The 12,686-nt window shown below is 48.3% G+C and overlaps 1 protein-coding gene across 5 annotated transcripts in view; it reads left to right on the top strand.

Moving 5' to 3' along the window:
* The window catches only part of Mylk (myosin light chain kinase), a 255,320-nt gene that overhangs the window by 195,192 nt on the left and 47,442 nt on the right, over nt 1-12,686 (top strand). For all 5 annotated transcript variants that reach the window (XM_052159226.1, XM_052159227.1, XM_052159225.1 and 2 more), the window contains 2 exons: nt 9,058-9,108; nt 9,861-9,988. In XM_052159226.1, coding sequence (XP_052015186.1) covers nt 9,058-9,108; nt 9,861-9,988 — 179 coding nt within the window. The remainder of the gene's footprint in view (nt 1-9,057; nt 9,109-9,860; nt 9,989-12,686) is intronic.

Genomic DNA, 12,686 nt, shown 5'->3' with positions numbered 1-12,686 from the left:
CAGTGAGCACCTATTGGGTTTTACAGCTTAGCACAGCAGATGTCTTGAGTTGGGGCCACTTGATAGTCCTGATCAGCCCGAGTCCCTCCTGCTTTCAAGGTCCTTGCCTTCACTGTTCTGTGACTAAGGGACAACTCAGGTGCAAGGCTCCCTCAGAGTCTGTGCCTGGCCTAGACACTCGCCTCGGGAGGGTGGCACATGTGGGCATATGGCCACAGTGGCCATTTCTGGTTAGAGTGTTTATCTTTACTCTGGCCTCTATGTGTCTCTGAAACTAAGAGCCATGTCGACTTGAAAGTTTCTCTAGAAATTCAAACTCTCTGCCCAGGCTCCTTGGTCTTCTCAAGGATCAAATCTTTTTTTTTTTTTTCTTTTTTTCTTTTTAGCATTCTTTACAGGGAAATGGTAAATCCTAATAGAATCCAAGGGGCTGAAAGGAAATCTAGAAGTTGGGATTTGGTATCAAAACTTGCCTAACACTGAAAAACGTGGGGGCCCACAGAGAATAGCTAAGCTGCTCATACAAGCGCCCCTGAGCAGGCACCAACTGTCCTTGCACCCCACTGCAGTGTTGGCGTTTGAATACGATAGTACCCAACATGCACGTATGTATGCACGAGCCTGGGACACGGTGATAGCCCCTCACTAGGCAGCTACTTCCAGCTTCCGCCTCAACCTTTTCTGTATCTCCCATGAGCCAATTAACCAGCAACATTGGTCCTTCCCAGAAGCAGCTGATGAGAGTTGACAAGCAGTGCTGGCCCCGATGGCCTGGCCATGCTAGACTTCTCTTTCACAACTGCCATGGCATTCCCTGAGGTTTGGGAATGAGAGACTGTAGCTATGCGAGGAGCTGTGTTCCTCTGGAATCTTCTGATAGGACTGCCTTTGCTATGAGGGGAGCTGAGGGGGTAATTCACGCAGAGATGTTAATTCTCAGAAAACAACCAGTATGTCTTCACATGTCTGTAAGAATGTACTAGAAAGAGTCAGCAGGTGAGAGAACAGTCACTCGATGCCTTGAACCTTCCTCAGTGGGGTGGGGGCCTCGGGACTTGGCCTTCTACCTTCAGGCTCCCTTACCAGCCCCAGAGGTGGCTGTCCTTCCCTTACCCAGCCTGTGTCACTCCCAGGAGCCTTGAGCCGTCAGTGAATGCCGATTTGGAGAATTTTAAAGAGTTTGATGCCTATTTATAGTTAACTACCTAAAAAGGGAAATGTCCCCAGAGGCAAAGATGCAGTGACCTGCCTGTGCCCAAGGCTGTTGTTAACACCAGCTCCCCAACTGTCTTCTCAAACCCTTTCACTCGGCAAGAATAGGCAAGGGGTGCTCATCTGTCTTCAGACTGAGCAGTCTAGAAACCTCCATGAGGGATGACTCCCCTCCAGGAAAGAAGGAGGGGTCTCTAGGGTAGTACTAGTTTAGGCTTGGGCAGGGTGGGCAGAAGCAAAAGACAGATTACTGGAATCAGTCATGAGAAACAGACTTTTTCCAGCAGGGCCTCAGCTTCCCTAGAAAGGTTCCCAATTCTTTACCCTTACTCATGATTTTAGTAGGCTGTTTCCCTTCCGGCCTCAGTCTCCCATCTAGAGCAGAAGGCTCGACACTTAGCAGTTTTGATCAAGGATGTAACAGAGCACACACTTAATGATGTGCAAAGTGTGATTTGTAGCCTCTGGCATCTAGCTCAGTATTAATTCATTAGAAATGCCCAGGTTCTCATCAATCTCTGCAGTCTCTGTCTTCTAATAACCGCTCTCAAGCCCATGCCCGGTTTGCTGCTGGGCCCCAGAGGTAACCAGGGGACCTTTGCTGTCCCCTAGGAACATGGCGTATACATTTTATTAGTCGGTTTCTGAACTGGATTGGAACTGGGATAGACCCGGCTAGGAGAGGCATGAGCCCTTGGAGGTAGTAGTGTGCCTAAGCTGAGAGCTGCTTACAGAAGGTGTAGACGTCAGCCAAAGGTGCCAGCATTTACAGAGAACCCATGACAACATGCTAGTGCGCAGATCTGAAAGATGCTGAGTGTGTAGTACAGAGGACCAACACCTAAAGGCAAGTACGTAGCTGACCAACAGCTGGAATTCTCTAGGTGACTGAAGCACACACTGACATTTGAGAACAGAGGACATAAGGAAGAGTATTCACTGAAGAAAGCGTGCGAAAGACTGCAGGCAAAAACCAGAGCAGACCTCAAGGACCTTGTCAGAGACAGATGGACTTGGTCCTCAGTAGTCGTGGATAGCCACTGGAGAGGTTTCAACAAGAAGAGACTTCAGATTTATAGTTGAGAAAAGTCACTTTGATCCTAGTATGACAAATGTGTTAGGGCAGAGAGTAGGGGACAAGAGGCCTTGGCAAGGCATTGAGTTTAGAATGGGGAAGTGATGGTGAATGCTCCGCAGGGTGGGGTGGGGTGGGGAGAGGACTGAGTGTGTATTCATTGATGGGGAAGAAGTGGGACAAGAAGCAGTCAGAGGAGAAGGTCCTAAGTTTGATTTGGGGAAGGGAGGCTTGAAGTATGGGTTTGGAATCTTCTAGAACAGTGATCTCTAGGAGGTTAGACACAGAGGCAGGCTCAGAAGGAAGGCCGAGCTCCAGGGGAAGCATGGGCAGGAGAGGGTCACAGGAAGAGTCCTTAAGAGCAGCAGTGAGCAAAGTACCCTGGATGGGGGCAGGGGAGTTGAGGGGTCTGGCCTGTGCCAGGAAGGGTGTGGATGGGGGCTGACTGCCCAGAGAGGTGCCCCAGCCCCCTCTCAGAGGCAGCAGATGAGGGCACTCTGTCCCTCCCTTACCCTGGGGTCTGTAGCCATCATGGGATTTGCAAAGATGGTAGGTCTCCTTGTTGTAGGATGTCCTCTCTGACAGTGGCTGTGTTGGAGACAGAATGAGAGACAAGGGTCCAGGACACAGATAACGAGAAGGGTGGGCCTAGAGAAGTGGGAACTCTCTGGTGATTGGTTTAGCTCATCTGGGCCAACCAGAGCATTTCCTAGGAACCTGGGCTGAGGGGAAGGACAGTAAGGCTCAATGACATGGGCCACACATGAGGAGGTCAGTGGGAGCGGCCAGCGGGCTCAGGTATTAGCTACCTTTCTCTTGGCTATAACAAAACCCCAGATGAAAACAAGGAAAAAAGGGGCTCCCAGTTTGAGGGTGGCACCCTTCGTTGTGGCAGGAAGGTGTAGTGAGGAGCGCAGCTCCAGCTGTGGCAGTCAGAGCCGTGGCTGCTGGTCACATTGCATCTGAGGTCAGCAAGCAGGTGAGAGTGAGGGAATGCCGGAGCTCAGCCCCCTCCCTTCTTGCTCAGTCAGTACCCCCATCCCCCACCGCATAATGTCCATCACATTCAGGATGACTCTTTGCTCTTTAGTTAAACCTCTCTGGAAGCACAGGCCTACTCAGAGGTGTCTCCTAGGTGATTCTGAGCCCCATCATGTTGACAATCAAGATTATCCATCATATTCCAGATAACTGGAGGAGCTAAATTTGTCCCAGAGAGCAAAGAAGTCCTTTGGGATCTGCTTGTTTGGGAAAGAGTGCTGACTGAGGGGAGGAGCCAGTGCAGAGCATGCACTGTGTGCCTTATTTTTCTGTTTTGAAAAAAAAATGATCTTTTTTTGTAAATTTTTGCTACATACATGTATTTGTTTGCTGTATGTGCGCACACCGTGACTACTGTGGAAGTCAGAGGATGACTTGGGATTGTTGGTTTTCTCCCACTCGGTCAGTCCTGAGGATCGAACTCAGATCTTTAGGCTTGACAGCAAGCCCCTTTCCCCATTGAGCCAACGCATTAGCCTTCCCGGACTACGTTTATCTAGGAAGCCGAAGTGCTGAGAGGTTATATACCACACTTGAGCTCCTCAACTTAGCAAGTGAAGGGGCAGCGTCTGGATCTGAGTCCAGCTCCAAAGCCTTAGTTCAAAGGCTTGGCCTGGAGGGTGGAGTACGGGGCAGCCAGATGCATGCTGGCCAGTGGCTCTATTTCTAGCTGAGCTACGTATGGCTTTGTGAACTTGGGAAGCCACTTCTATGACTTCCGTGAGATTCCAGCTCCCTCTTTGTGAGACGGAAACAGGGTGAGGTGTCCCCTGCTTGCATTTTCGCAGAGCAGAACACCTGTGAGCAGCTTTAGTTTTAGAATCCCATGACTCAGCTTTTCCTGTGTGCACAGAACACCGTTAATGGATTCCTACAGATGGTCATATGAAGTATGGAGAGCATAGAGAGCATTGTTAACCTTTAACAATGAGCAGCTTCAAATTTTACTGAGCAGCTTCAAATGCTAACAGTTTCAAACAGCAATAACTACAAAGTTATAGAACAAATTAAAACATGGCCTTCAGTCCTATTTAAACCTAACACTGAAAGATCCACTTACTAATCAGTGTTACCTTCTAGCTACATAGCTTTCTCAGAGCCAACAAGCGCGGAAAGATCTTTATAGCCTTTGGTTTCCCCAGTTCCCACCCCAAGGACTGTCTTCTCCCTCCCCACTCATCCCCACCCTTTCTGCAGGAGCTCACTGACAGCAAGTCAGGGCTGCCTTAGCAAGATGGTGGACAGGGTGGCTGAAACACAGGCCAGAAGCCCAAGATCAAGGTCTCTTTCCTTTGGTCTGCAGATGTCTGTCTTCTCTCTGATCTTCCTCCTTATATGGTTCCTTCTGTGTGTGCAGGTCTGCTCTGTTAGGTCACTCCCCTGCCTCCTTCCTTCTCTGCCCCCTCCTTTCCTACTCTCTCTTCCTTTCCCCTCCCCCCCCTTTTCTCCTTTCCCCCTTCCTTCTTTCTCCCTTTCTGCAAAGTCACCAGTCAGATTGGACAGCCTTTTTTAATGCAGTTACCTGTAAGCCACCTGTCTGAGGCAGCCTTATTCTGAACTACTAAGGGTTACAGCTTCAGCACATTCATGGAAGAGGACAGCAGGCAGCCCCTCTGGACAGCTGGTTCGCTCTCTTCTGAGGAGACCTACCCTGCTCCTTCCCATGGCCTGTCTCCTCCAGTCCTCCCGGAGCTAGGAGCTAGTCATCCATTGCCACCTGCATTTCTTCCCTGGGTTCTTCCCTAATCGTCTTTAGGGTCCCCTTCCTTCTCCTCTGTGTCCTGGAAGTTAGCCTGCAGCACAGGAGAAGCCTTCCATTAACCTTTCTTCAGTTCCTCTCTGTCCACTCAGCACCAGGATTGTCACTGACTAGGGTTTTCTTGAGCACCTAGCCTCTCCATCTTCCTTGGATAGGTTCTTTGGAATGGTGTGTGACCCAGTGGCCTCTAGCTTCCCCCAGTGCTTCCCATCACCAGGGATATGACCAGGCCACTCCTCCACCCAACACTTGGCCTCCTCTCTCCAGATCTCCCCTCCCCCAACACCACGCCCTGCCCCTCATGTGACCCAGCTGTCACTGGAGGTGCATCACCAGGGATCAGGCCCTGCTCATCCCTGCCTTTCCTTGTATTCCTTTCCCCAGTCTTTGGTGAAGCTTTCCAGTTCTTTACTCTGATTACAACTTAAATCTGAAATCTTCACTTTCCAGTCTCTGCCAGTGTTTCTCCAGGACTCTGACCCTGGCTGCTAGAAGCTTCCATACAGATCAGTGCATTCATCCATCACATCCACTGGACCAAGCCAAACTTCATCATCCACTCTCACGGTCTGTTTTCCTTTGCTGCAATCTCCCCCATTTTCTAAGAGAAATCTCAAAGTACCTTTGTACCTACCTCCACTTTGTTTAGTTCCCTAAATTCTTTTCATGCCTCCTCTGTCCCTCATTCATCTTTTCCGTGTGTTGCTTTTAGTACCTTCCAAGAGGTGGAAGCATCCTAATTGGATATCCTTGTCCCCCTGTAAAGACCTGAGGATGCAGACCCCGTGTGACAGCTATGTGTCCCTTTATCTCTTAGGCTAAAGACCCAGTTCTCTGGCACACAAGGCTAATGCTGTCCAGCAGAACTCTCTGTAACAATGAACATGTTCTGTGCTTACACTCTGTGATAGCCATTAATCATATTTGGGTTATTACGCACCTAAAATGAAACTAGTTCAGTAGAGGAACTAAATGCTTAATTTTCTTTCATTTAAATGGACACCCTAGCTTCATTCAACTTCCTGTGATAACAGCTGTCTCCTGGCCCATCTCTACTGAACACCACTCTGCTTGAGACTGCATCATCTGTTGTTAACCTGGGCTCCTCCCTGTTCTCTGGGGCCATCTTCTTAGGCCTTGGGTCCACCATTCCCCAGTAATGAGACAATGACAATGTTCTCAACACATACAGGGTTCTCTCTTCTGCTGCATTTGAACAACTGGGTGTTACTTTGTTTTTAGAAAAAAATTTAAAGACTTACTATTTATGTATATGACTGCTAGTCTACATATATATATATATATGTATATATCACATGTCTGCCTCATGCCTTTGAAGCCAGAAAGAGGGTGTAATTTTAATATAGTTATTTCTATCCCTTTCTGATAACTCAGATATTAATATTTTATGCTCTCTTTTCCATATATTCCTTCCTTCTGGATATGTAGGGGGTGGCTTCTGGTTGAACCCAGAGCCTTGTCTTCACTGAGCAGCTGCCCTCCCTGACAGAACTATATACCCAACCATCCCCTCTTTCTCCATTTTCTCTCTACCTCTGTGCACACACATGCATACACACATACCTAATTATGGTTTTGTGCATCCCAAAAGAAAAATATACCCATAAACCTTAAACATGTAAAGATTTTAGAGTTGATCTTTCCTAAAAGCAAATATGTTTTATAACCCACATTAAGATGATCAAATAGAAAAACATCCATAGAGCACTATCATCTATCTAATTTATGAACAATATTCAAATACTCCCAGCTGCTCTAGAAGTATTCCTTAAAAGAGACATAATGGGCAGTGCTGGCACACACCTTTAATCCCAGCACTCTGGGAGGCAGAGGCAGGCGGATTTCTGAGTTCGAGGCCAGCCTGGTCTACAGAGTGAGTTCCAGGACAGCCATGGCTATACAGAGAAACCCTGTCTCGGAAAAAACCAAATCCAAAAAACCAAAACAACAAAAGAGACATAAGAACCCTTCTTGTGGACCACACTACATACTGTTTAGGATCTTGAAGTTAAGCCCAAGTTTTGATATCTGTGTGGTTTTCTCTCTACTACCCTAATTCATAGTGTTTATTAAGTGGCACATAGTAGGCCCACAGTAAAGCAGGGCTCACTCATGGCAGCCCACCAGAGGGGAAGCAGTCCTCTCCCTAGACGTAATCACTAGGCCACAGTTGTCAGCACTGTGGCCTCGAGATGTTTCTGTCGGGGCCCTTCCTTTCAGTTGTCTCTGAGTGGGTGGCAGCACTGTCTCCTCTGTGGACATACCCAGGGCTCGCCAAACCACCTGTGATCGTAGAGCAGCTCCACAGATATACCTGGCCCCAGAGCTGTCCCTCCATTCTGCAGTAGCCAAGTGACTCAATATCCACCCACTCATTCATTTACTATGTGTGTCATGGACATTGGATCTATAACAGTGAACAGTGACAAAAAATGTTCAACCTCAAAATAGTGCACTTTGATGGGAAAGGAGGGGCAGACAGTAAACCAAGTGAAGATCTAGTCTGTCATATGATAAGTACTGTGGGGGATAATAAATCAGGGTAAGAGCTGTATGTGTGTGTGTGTGTGTGTGTGTGTGTGTGTGTGATAGTGTGTGTGTGTATGATGATGATGGTGTGTGTGTGGTATTCTGTGGTTCTGGGAATAGAAACCAGGGCCTTGTACCTCCCAGGCAAGCATTTAATCACCAAGCTAAATCCCTAGCCCAAGGGCTAGGATTCATAGAGGGCACGTGTGGCAGATCTCCTTGGTGATGTACCCACACACACACACACTTTCGAATTAAAGTGCATTTTCCCTGCGCATCTTCTGTAGTGCACATTGTGTGAGTCATGAGCGATTAACAACCACTCCAGTCAAGACAGGCCGGCCTCCCTGTGCTGCATGTCAGTCCTTCCTCAGCACCTCGGGCAGTCACCGATCTGCTCTCAGTTCTTATGGTTTGGCCTTTCTAGAGCGCCACGTAAGTGGGATGCTTTGAATCTGGCTTCCCATAGCTGAGGAGAAAAATCAGATACTAACGGTAAGGGAAAAAGGGGCCGTGAACTTCTGAGAGCAAGGGAAGGGTGGAGGGGAGGAAAAGGAAAGCAGGAAATGATACATTTGAATTTAAAAAAAAAAAAAAAAAAAAACGACCTGAAAGAAATATGAAATCAAGCCTTGAGAAATAATGCGGGTGTGTCATATTTTTACTTAGATAGGTAGATTTGTGCTATGAGGTGTTTCTGTCTGAGTCTTTATTTTTTAATTTTTGCTGAGTTAGAAAAAAAGTAGAGTAGGGAGGAAAGACAGCAAGATACTATTCATTCATTCTGAGCGACAGAGCTTGCAATAGTGTCTAGCCTCCCAGGCTCACTGGGAACGCCCTGTGCTGCCCAGGCTGCCTTCGAACTTGTGACACTGCTCTCCCCTCAGCCTCCAAAGGCCTGAGATCACAGACAGGTGTTGCCATTCCCAGCTTCCATCCATTCACGGGTTCATTCATTGGATGTTTGGTTTGGGGAGTTTTATTGTGTTTTGTTGTTTAAGAAACAACTACCATTCGCAGCCTGTGACCCAAAGGAAGCTGGAGACCCTTGGATCCATACCAGGGCTAATTTTAGTTGCTTTATCTGACATAATTTCCTTTCCGCGTTTCCTGAAAGTTAGGGTGAGCATGTAGTTAGTGGGGTTTTGGTTGTCGTCTTTAAATAGGACTGTGAGGGGCGTTTGAGTTTTGAGAGCTTCTATCCCACTGGTCCGAGGGGCCCCTACAGAGGCCCTCGAGAACTGACATTCATCGAATCATAAGATTGTATCAGGGCCCGGAGATCCACGGAAGACCTAGTGGACTGAGGGGTGTGTCTGTAGATGAGGGGCCAGTGGGCAGGGCAGCATCCACCTAGGAGCTTGCTGGGAGAACAGAACTGACATTGCAACATCATGACTTGTAAACTCTGTTGTTTCAGGTGATGCAACTGTGAAAAAGAAACCTGCCCCCAAGACACCTACAAAAGCAGGTAATAGTCACAGTCCTACCTGAGGGCAAGGGAGTCATCTACCACGAGGCCTTCTCCTGTCTTCTGACTGACCTTATATGGGTAGTGGGCCGGAGATCCGTCCCTCATCCAAGCTCCACATTTTGGGATGCCTCCTCCTCTAGGGAGCCTCATTCCCGCCCTCTCCTGCTTCTTTCCTCTGCCTCCATCTCCCTGTGCCATGTCACAGGCTTCTCTCCTGTCCCCTCTGCAAAGTTAGGCCTCAGCCTTAACATTCAGTCTGCCCTGCAGAGAAGGGGCCCACGTCATGCTGCTTGTAGGCCCTGCTCTGTATATCCTTGCTTTCTGGAATGTTTGTTTGTTTGTTTGTTTGTTTGTTTGTTTTGCCCCTGGGGAGACGTTTGAAGGCACAAACCACATTAAATCTATCAGCCAGAGTAACTGAAAGGCTGGATGCAAGGTAATGCTAAATTAAGAAGTAATCTGGGACAGCGATTCAGACCATTATGGGGAGACACAAATTCCCCTACAACCAATCTGTGAGGAACCATGTTGCATAGATCGTGTGGGTCACTTCTGGGGGTTCTAAAGGGTGAACAAGGCTAGCAGGGCCCCTGCAGTCAGAGCTTTTGGAGCAGGGTACTGACGTACCTTCATTCTTATCTTGGAGATTCCAGATGGGAAGAGAGCACCACTAGACCACCATGGTCAGCGGTGCCAGTGAGGTCAGCATATCTAAGGTTCTGCCTCACATTCTGCTTGTCCCCTCCTAGCCATGCCCCCTCAAATCATCCAGTTCCCTGAGGACCAGAAGGTACGCGCAGGAGAGCCTGTGGAGCTGTTTGGGAAAGTGGCTGGGACCCAGCCTATCACCTGCACGTGGATGAAGTTCCGAAAGCAGGTCAGTCATGGGAGCCTCGCCGGGTGACCTAAGGACAACTCACAGCCCCTGGGCCTAAAAGATGATTGGCGCTGGGTGGGCTCTGCTTCACTTTGGAAGTGGAGGAGAGCACTGGGCACGGTGGGGCATGGTGGGGCATCCCAGGAATCCCAGCACTTGGAAGACAATGGCAAGATCAAGGACAGCCCAGCCAAATAAATTCCAGGATCCTGTCCAAATAAAACACAGAGGCCAGGGATATAGCCTAACGGATGCACAACATCCCAAAACCCAGTTACTGAAAAAGAAAGATTATTGAACAAGAAAGAAAGGGGAAAGGTAACCTATCTACCAAACCTGAGTTCTTACTAGCCTTCTGTTTCTACCAATAAGCCCTGGTTTTATAGGTAGTCCATTTAATAAAATTACTCCTGCCCTCATCTGAATCCATCTGCCTAGAATTTTTTTGGAGGCAGGAAGTCAAAGCCCTCAGGTGACCCCCTCAGACACTGAGTGGTGGCACTGAGTTCTGGCCTCCTGAGTTCTGGCTGGTTATAGCTTCTACTTACCACATGCTAAAAGATCAAAGCAAGCCTGGGTATTTGTGTATATAAATTATATATTAAATAGAATTTTGGCTGAATAACCCAGAAGTATAGCTACAATTTATAATATGCTCCCTATGTAAATGTTGAAATTTCCAAATAATCAGCTTGTAGAGAAATTTTGCAGACCCAGCTTCTCTCTGTTTATACTGGTAATGATACTTATGTTTGTGATTGGCAGACACCCTAGTGTGTTGGGCAAGTTCTGCATTAGGAACCCATTAGAACAGCGAGTGGTTCTTGACCTGTGGGTCATGATACCTTTGGGGTTGAATGATCTTTTCACTGGGGTCACCTAAGATCATTAGAAGGCATAGATACTTACGGTCAGATTGATAATAGTAACAAAACTACAGTTATGAAACAACAACAAAATAATTTTATGGTTCAAGGGTCACCAAATAGGAGAATTGTATTAAAGGGCCACAGCATTAGGAAGGTTAAAATCCCCTTCCATGGAAGGTATGAAAATTCTTTGTAAGCTCTGTCAGCATTTTCATGCCATAAAAATTGTCATGAGATGAGCCAGTAGACCCTGGGAAGAAAGCAGAGCGAGCTTCAGGAATGACGGAGAAGAAAGTAGGACCTGCCCGTCTAGAGTGATAAATAAGGTAAAATCATATCAGAGCCGATAAATAAAGTTCAGTACAAAACTTACTACGATTATGAAACCTCTCTGCATCTGTGCTATCCAGGGTGGCAGCCACTGGGCCTGTCTGTTGAGCGCATGAAATGTGGTTAAGACAGTTGAGGGATGTCTTCGTTACTGTTCTGTTGCTGTGAAGAAGCACTGTGACCAAGGCAACTTATAAAAGGAAGCATTCCACTGGGGTCTTGCTTTCAGTTTCAGAGGGCGAGTCTATGGCCGGCAGGCAGGCACACAGGCAGGCAAGCAGGCAGGCAGGCAGGCAGGCAGGCAGGCAGGCAGGCACACAGGGAGGCGGGCAGGCAGGCAGGCAGACACACGGGCAGGCAGGCAGGCAGGCACACAGGGAGGCGGGCAGGCAGGCAGGCAGGCAGGCACACAGGCAGGCATACAGGCACACAGGCAGGCAGGCAGGCAGGCAGGGAGGCAGGCAGGCAGGCAGGCACACAGGCAGGCAGGCAGGCACACAGGGAGGCGGGCAGGCAGGCAGGCAGCCAGGCACACAGGCAGGTAGGCACACAGGCAGGCAGGCAGCCAGGCACACAGGGAGGCAGGCAGGCAGGCACACAGGCTGGCAGGCACACAGGCACACAGGCAGGCAGGCAGGCATGGCCCTGCAGCAGTCGCTGCAGGTTTACATCCTGATCTGCAGAAAGCAGGCAGAGAGAGAGAATGAGTGAGACTGGTGCTGGCATGGGCTTTTGAAATCTCAAAGGCCACCCCCAATGACACACCTCCACCAACAAGACCACATGTCCTAAACACTCCAATAACAGGAACCAAACATTCAAACACTTGAGCCTGGGGTGGGGGAGTGGGGAAGGCACTCTCATTCAAACCACCATGAGGAACTACAGTTTTGTTTTGTTTTATTTTGTTTTTTTTTTTCAGTACTGAGGTTTGAATGTGGGATTTAGGCCTATGCATGATAGGCAAGTGCTCTACCATGAAGCTACAGCTGTAGGCTTCTTTTTTACTTTTTGAGGTAGGTCTTAGTAAGTTGTTCAGGCTGGCCTTAATCCATCTGACTCCTAAGCAGCTAAGATACAAGCCTGTGCTACTACATCTGGCTAAAATTTTAACTTTAATTAGTTAAAAATCACCGTATATAATTCAGTGGCATCGGTCAATACATAGACTGTAAGCGTCAGCATTTTCTAATCCTTCACCCTAGAAGGCAGTGTGGTTCCTCCCCTTCCTTGGTCTCTGCCACCACTCCCTCCATGTTATCCATCCTTATGGAATTGCCTGTGCTGGACATTTCAGATGGATGGGATCATGCACACATCGCCCTTTGTCTCTGGATGTAGTTTGGTTTGGTTTTGTTGGGGGGGAGAGAGAGAGAGAGAGAGAGAGAGAGAGAGAGAGAGAGAGAGAGAGAGAGAGAGAGAGAGAGAGAGAGAGAGAACATCCTCGGGCAAGCCATCTACCTCCCTTGAGACAAGGTGTCTCATTGGCCTGGCTGGGG

Source organism: Apodemus sylvaticus, chromosome 15 (genome assembly GCF_947179515.1).
Source record: "Apodemus sylvaticus chromosome 15, mApoSyl1.1, whole genome shotgun sequence".
Lineage (NCBI taxonomy): Eukaryota > Metazoa > Chordata > Mammalia > Rodentia > Muridae > Apodemus > Apodemus sylvaticus.
The sequence above is the reverse complement of the archived record's forward strand: the minus strand, read 5'-3'. Positions and strand labels throughout refer to the sequence as shown.